General features: G+C 43.9%; 1 protein-coding gene across 6 annotated transcripts in view; it reads left to right on the top strand.

Moving 5' to 3' along the window:
- The window catches only part of TRPM3 (transient receptor potential cation channel subfamily M member 3), a 505,408-nt gene that overhangs the window by 424,619 nt on the left and 62,321 nt on the right, over nucleotides 1-18,468 (top strand). For all 6 annotated transcript variants that reach the window (XM_061200350.1, XM_061200352.1, XM_061200346.1 and 3 more), the window contains 5 exons: nucleotides 646-935; nucleotides 1,589-1,817; nucleotides 3,981-4,148; nucleotides 8,835-8,975; nucleotides 15,687-15,815. In XM_061200350.1, the coding sequence (XP_061056333.1) occupies nucleotides 646-935; nucleotides 1,589-1,817; nucleotides 3,981-4,148; nucleotides 8,835-8,975; nucleotides 15,687-15,815 (957 nt within the window). The remainder of the gene's footprint in view (nucleotides 1-645; nucleotides 936-1,588; nucleotides 1,818-3,980; nucleotides 4,149-8,834; nucleotides 8,976-15,686; nucleotides 15,816-18,468) is intronic.

The following is an 18,468-nucleotide window of genomic DNA, read 5'->3' on the forward strand; positions in this document are numbered from 1 at the left end:
GCAGGTCACAGTAGCTTTGAAAATTCTATCATGGGGTTATATTAGCATTGCAAACAAAAAAATAAATTCTATTTGAAGTACTGACTTGAAAACCAAGAAAGCATATAAATTCCAGTAAGTGAAATCTATTCATGGGTGTTTACAAATGGCAACAGATCCAAAGACCAGAAATTCTTCACAAATGCATCTAATGAAGTATTCAGAAACTCAAGATAGATTATCTGTCTCCCATCTTCTGTTCATGTGGTTATTATCGTATATCCAATTGCAAGTATAGGATGTCCTTGTCCTTTCAGCAGAAAGGGTAGTGCTCTCCATCATGAGGTACAACTAACCCTACTTGTAGAGGAAAAGAATGGACAAAAGTTAAAAAAAAAAAAGCCCATTAAAAAATACTGTTCTAAAATTAAAGTATAACACTGACATGTTCCCATAGGACTGTGCTTATGCATTTATTATAACTTGTTTTAAAGTTAGGCATGCAGGGGCTTGTGAGTTCTTTTAGAATAGAAGCTAGGAAAAGATAGTTCATTTTTTCTGTATCTATCCCAGAGCTGGGCCAGTAGTAGACATCCAAGAACTATTTACTGAATTGAATGGATTCATTTCTAACTCCATCTCTATGTTTTTTCCCTAAAATTACAGGATGATGTTCCCTTGAGGCGAGGAAGAAAGACAACCAAGAAGCGTGAAGAAGAGGTGGACATTGACTTGGATGACCCTGAGATCAACCACTTCCCTTTCCCTTTTCATGAGCTGATGGTGTGGGCCGTCCTGATGAAGCGGCAGAAGATGGCCCTGTTCTTCTGGCAGCACGGCGAGGAGGCCATGGCCAAGGCCTTGGTGGCCTGTAAGCTCTGCAAAGCCATGGCCCATGAGGCTTCCGAGAACGACATGGTTGATGACATCTCCCAGGAGCTGAACCACAACTCCAGGTTGGACAGCCTAGCAAATGGCGTGGTCAGGGGAAGAGAAGGGAAGGTGGTCCCCAGATACAGGTTTTTTGAGCTATCCAATACTTCAAGGGGAGACAGAATCAACCCAATGGTGCACACAGAGGGTGGACACAAACAGTTAACATTTACAGTGCACAGTGCTAGATACAGAGGTACATACAGATACATAGATTTCATTTCACCCTCTCAACTGCCTCAAGAGGTAGGTCCCTTATGATGCATACTTTACACCTGAAGAAAATGAGACTCAGAGAATTTAAGTAACCTGTCCAAGATGACACACTTGTGGTTGACAAGGCCCAGTTCTGAACTGAGGTCTGTCACATTTAAGAAGACATACTGCACTCTGAGTTTTGGGTCTGCCTTCCGCATCCATATGCCTTGAACTGGGGGCCTTGAGTGCAGGGATTGTGCTTCATTTGACTTACACCCCCAGTTCTAAACATGGTATCTGGCACACAGTAGATGCTTAATGGGTGTTGGCTGAATGAATGAATGAACAGACTAGACCCCATAAGGAACAACTAGACCACTCAGCGACCACCCTTTGTGGCTTGGCCAGTGGGTCCCCACTTTCATCATCTAAGTCTCCAAGACGGCCAAAAGACAGTTCCTCACATTCTCTCATTCAGGGACTTTGGCCAGCTGGCCGTGGAGCTCCTGGACCAGTCCTACAAGCAGGATGAGCAGCTGGCCATGAAACTGCTGACGTATGAGCTGAAGAACTGGAGCAACGCCACATGCCTGCAGCTCGCGGTAGCTGCCAAGCACCGTGACTTCATCGCACACACATGCAGCCAGATGTTGCTCACGGACATGTGGATGGGTCGGCTCCGGATGCGCAAGAACTCAGGCCTCAAGGTCAGTGAGTCCAGAAGGCCCTGTTGGCTATGAGGACCAGAGGGCTGGTGGGAGCTTTCCAAGCCAAATCTGCAGTGGTAGTAGGCATTCTCTTAACTCGGGAGGGTGGTTCTAAGCCCCAACTGTGCATCAGAATCTTCTGTATAATGGGTTGTTTTTTTGAATACAGAGACGAGGGCCTACCCCAAATTCTGCTAAATCAGAACCTCTAGAGATGGCATGCCTAGACAGTAATATTCTCAGAAGATCCAAAGGTGATGGTCACACACAGGTACCATAGGAGGTATCATTTGCTCTGTCACAAGCCATGCTGCACCAGGAGACACTTAACTTAGGCAACCTTTCACCTCCATGCGAGCCTGAATGCCTTGGCCCCTCCTTGGCACCATAAAGAGACATTGGCTCTTATCAGCTGTACTTTAGAAATTTTTTAAATGAAATAAAAATGAGATTTATATGTAAAGATGTTGCTAGGTAATCCTGATCTGTTCTTCATTGAAGGAAAACAAGTTGCAGACCAATATGTAGAGCCTGAGTCCATTTCTTTGGTTTTTTTAAAGCATGTACATGTATAGTTCTATTTGTACAAATTCATTTTTTTAAAAAAAAAATAGAAAGGATACACAGTAAATTGTTTGTAGTGGTTATCCCTGGGGTTGAAAGTATAAGAAATAGGATAATAAGTGGCTTTTGATTTTTTGTTTTCTTCAGTGTTTTACAAGGAAAACATTAAACTGAGAGAATTTTTTAAAAGGCAAAAAAAATGGGAAGGGAAGATGGAAAGAATGTTTTTAAATGCTCTATCTGTTTAGAGTCTGTGGCTGTTACAACTGAAGCCAGCCAGGCTTATACTTACCTAGAACTACCTGCTCTAGGTAACTCTGAGGTCAGCCCAAAACAAAAGGGCCACCAGACCAGAGCAATCTGCTGAGGCCACCCTGATTGAACCAGCAACCCTCCCCCACTCCACCCTTTCCGTGGGCTCTTGGCCCAGAGTCACAGAAGGGTTCCATGAAGTGGGTCATGGGCATTCCATCACTACACTGCAAACAACGCCAAGCCTGGCTCTCAGCTCTGAGGACAGGGTGTCATGTCCCCTGAAGACTGCCAGGCATGCCACCTGAGCGTTCCCAGGCCTGCCAGGCACCCTGAGTCAGGGTCACCACTCTCCCCTTTCCCTTAGCTGCTCTCAAGTCCCTGGGCACTCGAGCACAGGCTGTCCCTGCCTCATTACTTGAGGATCATTTTTACTTATCCTTCATGGCCTCTCTTAGCCCCTCACCTTGGTATACTTTCTTCAGGGAGGGTTGTATTCAGAAGCCTTGTACACAGAACCATTTTAGGACTGAGGGAAGAGGTGAGAGAAGATTTAGGGAACACAAATCAGATGTCAGTATTATCATTCAGAAACTTGGTCTCTGGAAATAGAGAATGAAATTATTGCCCTCTCATGAGAAAAGCCAATGAATTTAGTGTCATCACGTGGAGATTTAAGCATGTGGTTTATAATGAGAGAAATACAGTGCTGAGCCTCCTGGGGCATTTGTGCAGAGGGATTCTCATAGTGATGCAGAGCCCACGTGTGTGTGTGTGTTTCTGTTGGATAGTAGCAAATGCTGAGGGATGCTCTAAAATGAATACCGTTTTCCTACATGGACTTTCTCAAGGTCAACTTAGGACAGTATTTTTTACAGAGATAACCAGATGACACATAATCAATTCCACTTGGCATATTAATAAATGCCAATGGACGTAAGTATGAACTGATTTCACAAAGTGCCATCAAGTGACTAAATGGGAATCTGAATTTTTTCCCATTTTTGCCTTGGGTAGAATCTTTTTCCTCCGTTTCCCTCATGCAAAGTAGGTGTTAATTGGACAAGATGTATTTGGGTAAGATGCTTTGTTTCTCCAAAATCAGACTGAGCTACTGTGAGTTAACAGTTAACAGTTCCCAGTCACGTGGGCAGAAGTGACCCTCTTAGCATGGATGTTCTTAGTTACTCAGATATGCAGGTCCCCACTGTGGGCACAGCCAACACTCATACACCCTCACATCACACACACACAGACCCCACCCCCCAGGCTCTCTGATTCTAAGCAACCACCCTTATCTTAATCCTTTAAATGTGATTATTATTATTATCATTATTATTACTTTAGGTAATTCTGGGAATTCTACTTCCTCCTTCAATTCTCAGCTTGGAGTTCAAGAACAAAGATGACATGCCCTATATGACTCAGGCCCAGGAAATTCACCTCCAAGAGAAGGAGCAAGAAGAACCAGAGAAGCCCACGAAGGAAAAAGACGAAGAGGACATGGAATTGACAGTAAGAAAAAACTATGCAGTTATTGTCAGAGGGGAGAACCCCTAATCCACCTCTCCCATGGATATGGCTTAAGATTTAATAACTCTTGAGGTCAGCCTCCTACCAGGTACTTTCATTTAAGTATTGAGACCAGGTTATTATAAAAGTGTCCTCTCGGGGACTTCCCTGGCGGTCCAGTGGTTAAGACTCTGTGCTTCCAATGCATGGGGCACGGGTTTGATCCCTGGTCGGGGAACTAAGGTCCCACATGCCGCATGGTGCAACCAAGAAAAAATAAGTGTCCTCTCTGTACACAAATAACATAACTAAAGGGACTGATTCTAATCCTTCAGCCAGGTAAGTGGCACTCAACAACCCAATGAAATTCAGAAGCAAGACACCCTGAATTTTCCAAACAGGCGATACTTTATAAACAACAGGTGATGTGGCAGTCTTAGCACACTAAGAAGGAAAGGGAATCTGATTTGGGAGCAGCTGGCTCCACTGAGCTGGAGCCGTTGTGCTCATCAGAAGCTAAGCCTTTATCTGTCTTCGAGGTCAGGCTCACAAATACAGCACTAATTGAATTTGGGGGTTTGTATGGAAGGCTTTTATTAGCTCTTCCTGGTATAATTATAGAGCATGGATGGTTTGTTCTGTAGGGGGAATGGGGCAGCTGGGCATGGGACAGCTTCCTGCAACCCCTGCTGGAGCAGCATGACTACCACTGGATTGTATCCAAAGTCTAAAAACATCACATGCTATTAAAGGGACAAACAAGGCTTCAGAGCTTTGGAGACATAAGGCAACAGCTCCATAGGACTTCCTGGGTACCCCCCACCCTCCCCACCACCCTGACCAATTACCGTGATGAGCCAGAAGAAGCTGTTTGGGGAAAAAGCAAAAAATTGGTTTTGCTCAGGTGACAAAAGGCCTTGGCATTATTATCCTAAGTGGGACCACCCTGCGAATTTTTTTTCCTCCAGATAAACACTATTTCCTTCAGTAGGTCCTTCCTAAAGATCTATTTGCAGGCACATTCCCAGCCCCAAGTACAACAGGGGGTATGCATCGGGCCACTCTTTGGATTGATTAATCATTCACTGCTTTTGACTCACTGAGTTCAAGTCCTATGTTTGCTTTCAGTTTCAGGATCCTTATATAAATTAGTGGAGGAGTCGGCTTCCCTCTATGACAGGATCAAATGACTGTCTTCCCAAAAGAACTTACCGTAATTTTGGCCTCTGAACCCCTTCAAGGATAGGAAATGATATTTTGATCATTAGCAGAAACGTTGGTAGTAGTAATACCAAATCTTTATTGAATGCTTCAGCAGAGGGGTAAAGAGTGTGCGCTCTGGAGCCAGAATCCTGCCCTGTCACCTACTTGCTGTGGGACCTTGGGCACAGTTTCTTAACCTCTAACATGGGAATAATGACATTATTATTACTAGCTGACAGGTACATGTAACTAATGTAGACTGGTGCCTAGCACATGGTAAATGTTTGCTAATATTGCTATAATGGTGCTAAATGCTTAACCGTACACTTACTCATGGAATCCTCACAACAAGCCCACAAGGTAGATACTATTGTTACACCATGTTATAGATGAGGAAGCTGAGACTCAAGAGAGGTTAAATGGTCCAAGGTTACCCACCTAATTAGTTGCAAAGCCGGGATTAGAACCCAGGCATGCAGACTCCACTGGCCATGCTTTTACCTGATAAACCTAAGGGATGCAAAGAATTTCCTCCTAGTCTCAAATGTAGGAGCTCAGCTGGTTTGGTCCACCACGTAGTAGAAAGAATCCAATAGGGATGCATGGGCCTCCTGTGTCAAGTATGACATGGCCTTGACATTGGTGTACATCCTAGGAAGGCTCAAAGAAGGAACCTAGGAAGGTAGCCAGAAGCTAAAGCAGTATTCTTTCTGGTTGGGTCTCAAGGAAGATAACAAAAGAGGCAGCTGCCTCTCCTGCTCGGTCCAGAGTTTTGAGGATCTGATCTTTCAAGAAGCCACAATAAAAGATGCATCTCTGGACTAAGAGCAAAATCTACTTCCCAAAGAATAGCCCCTGCCATTGTCTACTGAGAACCCAAGTAGAAGACACCACAACAGCATTACTGCCTGAGCTGATTCTCCACAGGCTGAAACAGCAGGGAGAAGGAAAGGAAGGAAAGGACTTATGGGCTGGCAAAGTCAGGGTTGGACAGCACTTGTTTTTAAGGTGGCACTTTCTTTGACCCTAATGACAAATTCTGTTACTGCTGGACCACTGGTCTCAGCTCACCCCAGACAGGATTGGAGAATGCAGCTTGTTGACAACTCCACTCCCTTCATAGCATTGATATTTGAGCTTCTGTGTTAAATCAGTATATCCTCTCTTGGAATGGAACATTTTCCCTTGGCCCTTCCAAAATTATACATGAAACATCAGCCTCAGTTTGCTTCACTTTAGTAGCCTTTAATAGCTTAGTTCACCTCAAAGGATCTTTCCCGGACTTGACATCTGTGTCTAGCCAGCAAAGATTCTGAAATCCATATTGTGCAGTCATGTCTGTATTTGACCCTGTTACAATCTGCTTTAAGAAATGTAGGCTAAGGAAATGTTTGACTACTGGGAAGAGAAATCAACAAAATCAGCAAGTTAAGCTGGAATTAATGAAATGTCGAAAATGCTTTTCTTAAACCATGAAAGACAAGCCTCTTAAAAATGCACTCACTTTGAAATATTTTTGAACAATAAAGGCAAAATAGATTGTTCTGTTTTTCCCTTTGTTTTACCTGCCTCGCTAGGTAAGTGTCTTGAATTTTGCCTAATAAAGCCTCAACACATCCACAGACCCAGGGCATTGTTACAACTCTGTTGGGAAAGCCACCATCCCTAGAGGTTACCCCAAGATGCCATTCTCTAAGATGCCTAAAACCCTCCAAGCTGCCTTTACTCTCATCTAATTGTGTACCCAAATGGTCTTGTATTATTGAGCATATAAATAAGCAGAATAGAATTAGGATAATTATGTTACATATATTATAAATTATAGAAGAGAAATATCATGAACTTCAGAGTTTCCTGAGGTCGATGATCGATATTTATAGAACCCTATTGCTGTCTAGTGTGCTATATCCATCACAAAGTTTGACTCAGCTCACTGATCAAAATAAATTCTTAGATAGGCCATAGTATGGAATCTTACCTATTCATTAGTTCAAGGTACTTTTCCAGCCAGAGAGTCCATAAAGGAATGGAAGTTACCCTTTCCCGAAATCCTATGGTTACAGGTAAATCATTTGTGATTGTTACATATTTGAGTAAAGTGGATATTTGAGGCAATGACAAAAATAGTTGAAACTAATATATCTATATTGTGGGTAAGGTAGTTTGAAACCAGAATTATCTAGTGGTTGTCTCTGTTATCAACTTAAAGGTAAATTATTTTGGTAATTAGATCTTCAACTTTAAAGCCATATTCCTGTACTTTTTCTTCTCCCAAATCCTTGTCTGTCTTCAGTAGTTATAAGGTTTTACCCTGTTCTCACACTTAATAAAAATTTCATTTCCCAAACATTGTAGAACTAACCTTGCTTAGAACAATATGGAAAGAATTAAAGCCAAGAAATTATGCTGTAATAGGTGCCTAATATCACACTTCTTTTTTTCTTGTGAGAGATCCCAACTAGATCATTTCAGTCACGAGTATCCGAGAAAGTCTTAGTTCACTTTAAAGACCAGCTCATCTTTACCGAGCACTTATTACGTTCCAGATGCCGATTGATTTGTAAACCAACCCTCTATCAGGTGCTATTACTACCCTTATTTTACAGTTAAAGAAACTAAGTCTCAGAGAGGTTAAAAGAGTTGCCCAAGGTGCCACAGATTCTAAGTGTCCAGGGTAGGACCCAGTCCCTTTCTGAGTATGTCCGCTTTTTCTCAAGTTCTGCCTTTTTTGTGATGTTTAATTGTTGTTGCCGCTTCTCCTGTCAGAAATGAGGAGGAAATAGTGAATTCTTAAGGAGATCTGCAACAACTTGGGAGATGAGGGCCTTTTCTGGTCAGGCCTGACTTCCAGTCCCATCTGGTTGACTCTGCCACGCAGAGGAAGGCCGTGTGCCCAGGAATCACCAAACTAGCACCAGCAGTAATTCAGGCTTTACAGGGTTTGAAATCGGGGAACCGAGGCATATGCCTAAGAGTTGGGTAGACATTCCTAAGTTCAGGCACTACAGATAACTTAACCTCTTGAATATTCAACACCTTTGGATAAATAAGGTATTACTAGTCCAATTTACCCTTGACTTAAGAGTCGTTAGCATGAGTAGAGAACCCAGACCTGCCTGTTTCACGATATATAAAGGGAGAGAGGGGTTGGGAGGAATGACAGATTCCTGGCCTCTCCAGGTTACGCTCTTTCTCTCAGAACTCTGGGTATCTTCCAACAGCTCATCTTCCAGAGGTTCCAGGCTGGAAGAGAAGAGAATGGTCAAGAAATATCCCTAAGGCCTTCCATCCCAGGGAAAGGGTACATAGATTCTATGTATAATGCAAATGCACACTTAGGGAAGGCACAATCTCTAAATCTCTGGGGGCCCTGAACAAAGCTCTTAGGTTCTATGAACACACTTTCCCCATCTATAAAATGAGATACGTGTTGAAACATGTTCTGCAGAACCCTGCTGTGATGGTATTGGTTCTCTTCCACTGTAGGCAATGTTGGGACGAAACAACGGGGAGTCCTCCAGGAAGAAGGATGAAGAGGAAGTTCAGAGCAGACACCGGTTAATCCCCCTGGGCCGAAAAATCTATGAATTCTACAACGCACCCATTGTGAAGTTCTGGTTCTACACTGTAAGCATCTTTCCTTTTCTCCTTTTCTTAAAGGAGAAAAGGCCACAAAGAGCCAATGTCAGTTTCTCACACACCTGGGTGGTTTCTTCTACAAGTCATTATATAAAGACCATACAGGCAGGAATAATGGCTCTATGACCTTGCTTTTTCCTATAGCTTTGCAAGATTTGTGGAGTTTGTGAGGCAGCTTCCACAGCTTCTACATTTCTCCTCCTTGCAGAAAATAAAGGAAATGGTAAAAGTGAGAACTAGCAGAAATAGAGGTGAGATGAATATGAGTCTAGTCTAGAAGGGAAATAGAGGTCCTTCTACAAAACGCTTCCTGTTCTGGATGGATGAGCAATGGATCAGAGTTGCCCATTTTAGACACCAGTCCTGGGTTTGGGGGGACATTTGGTGGGTAAGGGCTGAGCAGAGTGTTAGAAGGAAAACCACTAAAGATGGGGATCAGAAGTGTGTAATTACTCCCAATCCGGTATGTCATCAAACAACCTTTCTTGCTCTGACACGGTTAAACAACATGCTAACCAAAGCAGCAAAAAACATGCAAAGCAACCTACAATCACAGCAAATACTGTCCAGTAAGCACACCCTGCAAATATTTTCTGCCCACAAGATAAAAGATTATCCCTGAAATAGCCTCCTCATATGGGAGAAATGGCCTGTCTGCCCCTGTTTTTCATGATATTTTAAGCTTAAGGTGAGCTTTGACCCAGGTCGTCTCTGCTGCTCTCCAGCCAATGGTGGAGCTGTGCCAGATGAAAGATAGTGCATCTGTATTTTTGGCCTTTTTCACAACCAGCTCCACACCAGTCACTTGAGTCAGCAACAGGATAATCTGAGTCTGAGGCCGAGATGACGCAAATGACCAGATGAGGTCCTTTTTGTGTAGTCCTGTATGCTAACACTCAACGCTGGCTTTAAGCCAGTCTTTCCCAACCTCAGCACTATTGACATGTGGGGCGGAATAATTCTTTGTTGAGGAGGGCTGTCCAGCGCAGCAGCATCCCCGGCCTCTGTCCACTAGATGCCAGTAGCAGTGTCCAGCCCCCAAGTAGGACAACCAAAATGTCTCCAGACATTGCCAAATGTCTCCTTGTGGGGTAAAACTGCCACAAGCTGAAAACCACTACTTTAAAGTTTGGTCTTCAAAGAGGATGGGAAATTATTAAAATACAAATATGATTTTTTTAGTGAGGTAAAATTTTAAAGTTTAAATTTATTAACATTAAAAAAAATCCTTCCCCCCTCAAAAAAAAATAACTAAGGCATGCAGAAATCATTTCTATTTATCTATTGCATGCAGATATACACTATTTTTACCTTGCAGAAAACAACGGAGTGGTGGCAAACATGGACTTTGGAGTCAGACAGCCTAAGTAGAAATCCTGTCTGGGCCTCTTTATTATTGTGTGGCCTTAAACAAGTTACTTTAGCACTACATTCCCAGTTTTCTTAAGATGGGGATAGTAATAGTACCTACTTTATAATGTTTGGTAAAGATTAAATGTGTTGAAATATATAAAGCACTTAGAACAGGTCCTGGAACACATAAGCACAATATAAATGTAACTGTTGTTATTCCTAGGCTGGTCCCATTGCAGAGCAACGGTCAGTGTTTTATTCATCCACCCAGTCAATAATGATAAACTATCATTTACTGAATACCTGCCTTTATCTTATATTAGACTGCTTTAATTGTCTAGGACGGAGTGAGGCAAACTAAAGCTCACAGGCCAGACCCAGCCCACTGCCCATTATTGTGGCCTGTGAGCTAAGAATGTTTTTTACATTTTTAAAGAGTTGAAATAAAATCTACTGAAGACTAATTTGTGACACATGAAAATTACATGAAATTCACATGTAATTCATGTGTCCATAAATAAAGTTTTACTGGAATACAGCCAAACTCATTCATTTACCTATAGTCTGGGTGCTTTTGTGCTACAACTGTTGAGTTGATTACTTGCGATAGAGACCATCTGGCCCACAAAGCCTTAAAAATTATCTGGTCCTTTACAGAAAATGTTTACAGACTCCTGATCTAGAGCATGAAAGAAACAAGTAGTAGTATCAAGAATTATCTATCACCTTTACAAATAGAATACTAGCTTCTCTTATCCTTCCAAGGCATCTCTTTTTTTCTTTGTCTGAGTTCAGTATTAATTTTACTTCCTTGATTCCTCTAGTCCCCATTTACTTAGTTGAGGCAGTTTGTTAGCCAAGAATGTTTTTAAATCACAAATGCCTTGGCCAGTGGTTCTGAGCCTTGGCTACGCATTAGAATCACCTGGAGTGCTTTAAAAAAAAAACTGAGTTCTATTTAATCTATATGTTTATCTACTTAAAAAGATGCCTGGGTTCTTTTCCCGGAGATTCTGTTGACATTGTTCTGGGGCACAGCCAGGACATCAGGATATTTCAAAGCTCCCAAGTGGTTGTAATGAGTAGCCAGGGATGAGAACCACTGCCCTAGACAAAGGGCTGAATTTTCAGCCTGGTATTTCCAAAACTTCCATGATGATAAGGGATTGTGTTAGAAATGCAAATTCCTGGCCCCATCACAGACCCACTAAATGAAATCTCCAGGGAGGAGCCCGAGCGGTTGTGTTTAACAAGCTTCCCAGGTGAGTCTTGTGGTCTGGGAAGCTTGGGGCATACTGCTTTTCTTGTACCATATACTGCAGGTTGTGAGGCTGTCCCTTTGAGAAGTGGGGCCCACGTGTCCAGCTCCCTTCTGCATGGCTGACTGGGTTACCCTCCACAGACCCATCAGACTGGGTGCTCCAGTCATGTCTGATTGTGTCTCCACAATGATTTTCAGAAATCCATATGTATTGACAAAGCCTCAAAGAAGTAAATGGAGATGCGGAGTGTCAATCTTTAAAGTCCCCAGAGATGCTTAACGATAAAATGCAGCTTTAGATCAAAGGGCCCATCTGCTTTTGGTTGTGTTTTTTTCTGTAAGAGTAGTTCCCACCCTGATTTCCCAAAGTATCCCCTTCTACACTCCCAAGGTTCTGAAAGGTAGGACGCACCTCACTTCCACATAACCTCACTTCCATATCTTAGCAAGTTTCCAGAGGAGCAGGTTGAGTCCTCCTCTGTTCCAAGAAGAAAGGAGGCAGGGATCCAACTGGCTCCCAGACCAGTTTGTGGTGAGAGCCTGTTTCAAGTGCCCAGCTGGAGAGGATGCCAATTCAAGGTGCAAAGTGGTGCCAGGTCAGAGGGCACCGGGTGTGCTCTGGGCTTCTCCAGCAGGAACAGACTCCTTCCTCTGCTGACACGATGGGCCCCTCCACGCTCTAGTGGCAGTAGGAAAAGGCCTGGGAAGAAGCGAGGAATGGCCAGGGCCCACCAGGGATCCCCAGGCAGCTTCAGCAGGCTTTGGTGCTTGCATTTCATACTTTAGGAGTCATGCACCTTGGTTAATGGTAAATTTATAAAAATATATAAGCAAATAAAATACAAATTCTTATAGGATTCCCACTAACTTAAGAATCACAAGGTTCTGTTTCTTTTCAAAGCTATGGCATTCTACACACAGCTTGTTAAAGCTTACAGAATATATATGTGTGTATATATGTGAATATATATTCACACACACGCACACACACACATTAAAGCATGTCATGTTAGGGTTATCTGCAGCAAGGCCCCATGAATGTTAGCGAGTTCTAAGATAGGTTTCTTCCAAGGCAGCATCCAGTCCTCTGTTGTACCACTGAAACATGTTTAAAGCCCTATTTTTGGAAGTCCGTATTTTGAGAGTTGTCCCAAAATATTATATTGTAGCTTGTTTATGGAAAGAAAAGCATTGTAGAGTAACTGATTTAAAAAATAGGCAGGAGCTAAAAAGGATGGTCGTGGAGGAAGCATAAGCAATGAGGTCAATTTAAAAAAGAAAAAAAAAGAAGAGAGGTATGAGTAGTTAAGGGGGGTAAAAAGGAAGGAAGGACTGAGATAAGAGGAGGCGAGAGGCGTAGAAGTTTCTTGAAGAAAGAGGTGTATAATAATATCAGTCACCATTCATTGGGCCTTTATACTGTATCAGGAGGTAGATGCATATTCCCCTCCCCCATCCTTCTGAAAGCTCTACAGGGTCGATAGCAAACATCTCCATTTCACAGAAGGGAGGCCCAGGCAGGCGAAGTGATTTTACACAAAAAGATACAGCTGGGATGTACTTGAGCCAGGATTTAAATCCAAGTTTCACTGACTTTGCGTCTGTATTCCTTCCACCAAACACTAGTCCTTCTGCCAAACAAGTACATTAGACCTGTGTTCAGAGGAGAGAGGCAGATTGAAGGAGTTATTTAAGTACTAAAAGGAAGAGGTTCTGGAAGAATTGTGTGTGTGTCACTGGGCCTACCTGTGACAAGAGAAGATAATGCTTTGGAATGTTTTGTAATGAACTGAGTAAAATGACAAAACCTGGGCAGTTAACAAGGCCCACCAGAAGCAGTGGAATTTGGTCCAACAAGGAGAAAGAAGCAACTAGAAAGAAGGATTTCAGGTCAGAAGGAGGCTAAAAGCATATTTCACCGTTTATCCACTGAAGTCCTTTCCTTGTGTTTTGTAAAATACAGAACTCACGGGGACTAGAGAGTGGATGCCAGTGTATAATGGTAAACAGGAACCATATGAAACAAATTACACTCTAAACACCATCCTACACGATTTCACGTTGAGTAGACTCTTTTCAGGTGAGGTTTTTCACAATGTGCTAATGATCCCGAAGGGGGTGGGGTAGGAACTGAGGCATGGTTATAAATGGTGGTCCTTGGGCGGGGCGTATACCAAAGCGAATCTCTCAGGAGGAGGAGGCCTGCTGATCCTCCAGCATCTATGCACCTGCCCTCTCACTTTCATACGTGATCTCATTCAACTCTGACATATGCCCACCCTTCAAGAGATGAGAAGTTATATCGCCGTGTCTGTAAATCCGTCAATGTAATAGGGTCTCAGAAAGTACCTTTGACTCATATTAAGGACCTATGTATTCATTTATTTTTTAAATGAGAAGGAAGGGGAAAAAAAGGAAAAGGGGGAAGAAATAAGAAAAAAAAGGGGGGAGGATAAAAAGGAAAGAGGGTGAGAAAAAGGAAAAGGGGGAAGAAATAAAAGAAAAAAGGGGGGAGGATAAAAAGGAAAGAGGGTGAGAAAAAAGAAAAGGGGGATAAAAAAGGAAAGGGAGGAAAAAAAGGGGGGGAAGAAAAAGGAAGAAAAAAAGGAAAGGGGGAGGAAAAAAGGAAAAGGGGAGGGTAAAAAGAAAAGGGGAGAGGATAAAAAGAAAAAAGGAAAAGGGAATAAAACAGGAAGAAAGGAGAGAAGAAAAGAAAAGGGGGGGATAAAAAAACAGGAAGAAAAAGAGAAAAGGGGAGAGAAAAAGAAAAGAAGGGGAAAAGGGAAAAAAAGGGGAAGAAAAAAGAAAAAGGGAAGGAAAGAAGGAAAGAGGTCCGTTAGTAGAGAAAGCAGCATTTCTCTAGCTCTGCAGGGCTGCCCGTTCCCCTGTCTCCCAGCCAGGCTGCATCTTTCTCCACCTTCTAAGCTGCCTCCAGGGCTCCGGAATCATGCGGTATCTCCAAAATTCTCAAGGTCTCAATCCTTTTGCCCACACCGTATCCTATTCTTTTCTACCTAAGCTCCAAAGAGTGCAGATTTCAATAAATTCACTCTTAGTTCCTATTCACAGCCCCTGAGGCCCCTAAAGGCAGCAGGTACCTTACTCGACCTGAAGCCTTGCCTAGAAAAGGCTTAACTTCTATGCCATTGCCCCTAGGATGAGTTTTTTTCTCCAGAGGCTCCTCAGCCCCTTATGTAAGAACCTCACTAGCCCTCCTATACTTCACTCATCTAGACATACCTGAGTCGTCCAGTGACATTCACCAAACCTGAAGCCTGAGGAGTTTTCCTGGGACACCCAGCAACTCAGCTAGTTCCATCAGGGCTCAACCTCCAGTGCTAGTGCCTCGTGAGGATTAAACCTTACTCCAAGCCACAGTAGGCCTCACAGACTCATTCCTTCCTATAAATTGCTTGTCTTCTCTTGCTTTGTTCACAGAAGCAGAAACCAGGAAGGAATATCCCAGCTTGGATAGGGCAGGAAAGCAGTGCCTGGGATAAGAGGTAAAACCTTCCCAGGGCACCGCCAAACCAAGCACATTAAGATAGGAGAAAAAAAGAAGACATTAACATAGAAGAGAATTAAAGTGGGGCTCCAAGAAATTCTGGGCTTTTATGTCGGTTTGACCAATTTACACGTATAGCATATGTCTGCCTTTCCTTCTTACAGACATTTAATCTACCTGGTATTCGTTAGGCAAAAATTCACTGTGCTGTCCTAGTTCAAGGACCCAAGACTCATGCATGAGCAAGAGCAGCCCCTGAGAGAAGAGGTTCCATGTTTAGCCAAGAAAATACGAGAAACGGGGAATTGCAAAACAAAATGGTGCATCATGACACATAGGTACAAGCAAAGTACTGGGACGCAGAGACACGCAAGGATCAAAAGGAAGATTGTGTATCAAATTATTTCAAAATTACAGTCTTCTAAAATTTTTTTGATCGTTTAGAGCCTAGAAGTTCATTTCGTCGTGAATTCCTAGTCCTGCTTGCTGACCTTGTTGTGTCCTAACTCACAGTGGCCTGGCCCAAGGGCAGGGCTCCCAGGTCTTCGCAGCCAGAGCACTGTATTGTGTTTCCTTACAGCTGGCGTACATCGGATACTTGATGCTCTTCAACTATATCGTGTTAGTGAAGATGGAGCGCTGGCCTTCCACCCAGGAATGGATCGTCATTTCCTATATTTTCACCCTGGGAATAGAAAAGATGAGAGAGGTAACTGCTTTCATAAAAGAGAACAGAGGAGAAAGACCGTGGTTAGTTACATGTGGATAGAGGGGATCATGGAACACTCGGGATCCAAGTTAAGCCAGAAACTATTTCTCTAACACTGCCACAGAAATAAAGGACTTGGCTTCCACGGCTGCTGACAGACCTGGGAGGCTTCAGTGTGTGTTTATAGGGTTGTCAGTCCACGCATGCTTGGGATCTAGTCTATTTTCTGCTAGAGTTATCTCTTACCCCCAAGAAACCCTCCAGTTGTCTTCAACAGTGTTTACACCTGTCTTTCCTCGTCCTGATAAACATGACTTTAAAATTTTTTCTACTTTAAAAAAGTTTTTTTTAATCTTTAAATTTTCCACTTTTAACTCCCATTGCAACCCGTTAGTCTGTGTCTCTTTGGACACAGTCCACCAATACCTGTGATTCTGCAAATGCATTTCAGCAGCTCTAGGAGGAACTATGCTTTCATTCATTAATTTATTCCCTGGTTTATTCCTTCTCAACATTTATTATGTCCCTGCTGGGCGCCAGCCTCTCTACCAGCCCTAAGTGAATTGAGCATATTTCTTGTCCTTCAGGTTGAGGATGTGGGTCCCTCTCTTCTCCCCCCAACGCCATCGCATAAAAGGGGCCATCAAAATGCCACCATCCTGTGACTTGAAGTCAAAACTAGCCTCAGGTCATCAGATTCAGAGCCATTAGAATAAATGTAGTCAAGCAATAATCCACCAGAGGGCTCTGCAACCCTGCCCAACAAGCTCCCAAAGCCCATTCCCAAGCCCACAGGGGAGGCAGGCTTGTAAGGTATGATGATTCCTCTGCATTTCCCCCTGGAACTACAATCAGCTGGAGAGGTTCTTCTGGAAGAATTACTCCCTGTCAAGTCCACTGCATTCTCGAGAGCTCTGGAACAACCCTACTTGCTGTACTACAGTGAGTAGGAAAATATATTGAGCTCCATAGAAAAAAGGATTCCTACAAACCCACAAATTCACCCTTGCCTTCATTACTAAGGTTAAAAGGGCCTTACTATCTTAGGGCTTAGCTCTAGAATGTTCTCCTCCAGAGAAAAAGTGGGATCATTTTTTAAAAAAAACAAACGTATAAATATTTAGAGCCCTTCCTTGGGTTTTTTAACTGCTTTGGGGATATTTAAATTCTAACCAGCATGCCCCTATCCTGAGAGTCCCATTTTATAAGGGACTGGATTTTTTTTTTTTTTTTTTTTTAAGTGGCTGCCTTTGCCTCATTCCAGATAGTTGTCTCCTCTTAGGCTTTCCCATTCATAATGCCTTCCACTTCCTGACCACTGTTGTGCATTTCCCGTTTGTAAACTGAAAACAGTAATAAATTCGCCTTGGTCTTTGTGTAGCTCTCTGAGAACTGAGGCCGCGACTGCTGCGGGCCCTGTTGCTGTGCAGCGCCAGCTCACTGGCTTTGTGCTTTAAAGCCCAGATGCTTATTCCTTCCCCAGGACAAGCAGAAAAGGGAGAGACTTGAGCAGGGAGACTGGAATCTCTCCAGGGACTAGACTGGAAGAAGACAGGGAGCAGTCTGTACTCCACGGACTGTTCTGGAAGAGGCTGCCAAGCCGGCGGGCTGCCAGGAATCTCCAGGCTGGCTATCCATTTCTTCTGAGGCGGCATATAACAGCGGGGAGAGCAGGCTTTGGAGCCTGGGGTCAGCGGGGGGTCAACCAAGAGTCCTTGTTTCCGAGGAAGCAGTGGGCGGGAGGCACTGACCACCTAAGTGTCTGACCTTCTCTTCGGCCCAATGAGGTTGCCCCCTGGCCCCTCACCCCACGTCTCTGAACCCATTAAGGACATGCTCAGGCGCCGAGCGTCCCGCCTGGTGCCTCCTCACAGCACGCAGGCCCTCCAGACCTCAGACGCAGGAGCCTGAAAACGGGGGAAAGGCTGCAGGCTTCCGCGCCCCCGGGGACATAGGCGGGCTCTGTGGTTTCTCCCTGGGCCCGCCCCTTCCCGGCACACTTGCTTCTGCGCGCAGTCGGCCAAACAAGCCTGGTCGTCCCGTAAGAGCCCGTAACAGCTCCCGGGTGCGGTTAGACAGCTTCTCACGTGGGGCCTCCCCCCGCGACTCGTGAGGTAGGTGGCGCGCTGTGACGACATCTCCACTGCACAGGTATGGGAACCAAGACCCAGGGATTGAGCAATTTTTCTGCATCCCACAGCTAAAGAGGAGAGCTGGGTCTTAAACCCGACTGACCCGGCCCGAGGCCCACGGCTCTTTCCACTTCCCCCGAGGTTGCAAACTGAGACGCGCCCCGGATCCCTGGGATCCTAAGAGAGGCCTCACCCCAGCCACTCTGCTTTTATCTCTTTTTATGTTGAGATTTCAGAAAAATACTTTAACTATTTAAAATATATATACATATATACTAAAAACCTTAGGCAAGTGTGGGCAAAGGGTTAGAGAAACTCTAAGGCATTCCCCACCCCACCCCAGCACGTAAGCTTGTGCACAGACAGGTTTTTTCCCCTAGTTAAGGTGGAGCCTGGGTGGGAAGCCATCAGGACAATAGCTGCTGCAGGAATTCCTCATGGGTAGGACAGTGGCTCCCAACCTGTGGTCACCAGCATGACCTGGGAGCTTTTAGAAATGTAAATCCTCAAGCCCCACACAG

Source organism: Eubalaena glacialis, chromosome 9, assembly GCF_028564815.1.
Source record: "Eubalaena glacialis isolate mEubGla1 chromosome 9, mEubGla1.1.hap2.+ XY, whole genome shotgun sequence".
Lineage (NCBI taxonomy): Eukaryota > Metazoa > Chordata > Mammalia > Artiodactyla > Balaenidae > Eubalaena > Eubalaena glacialis.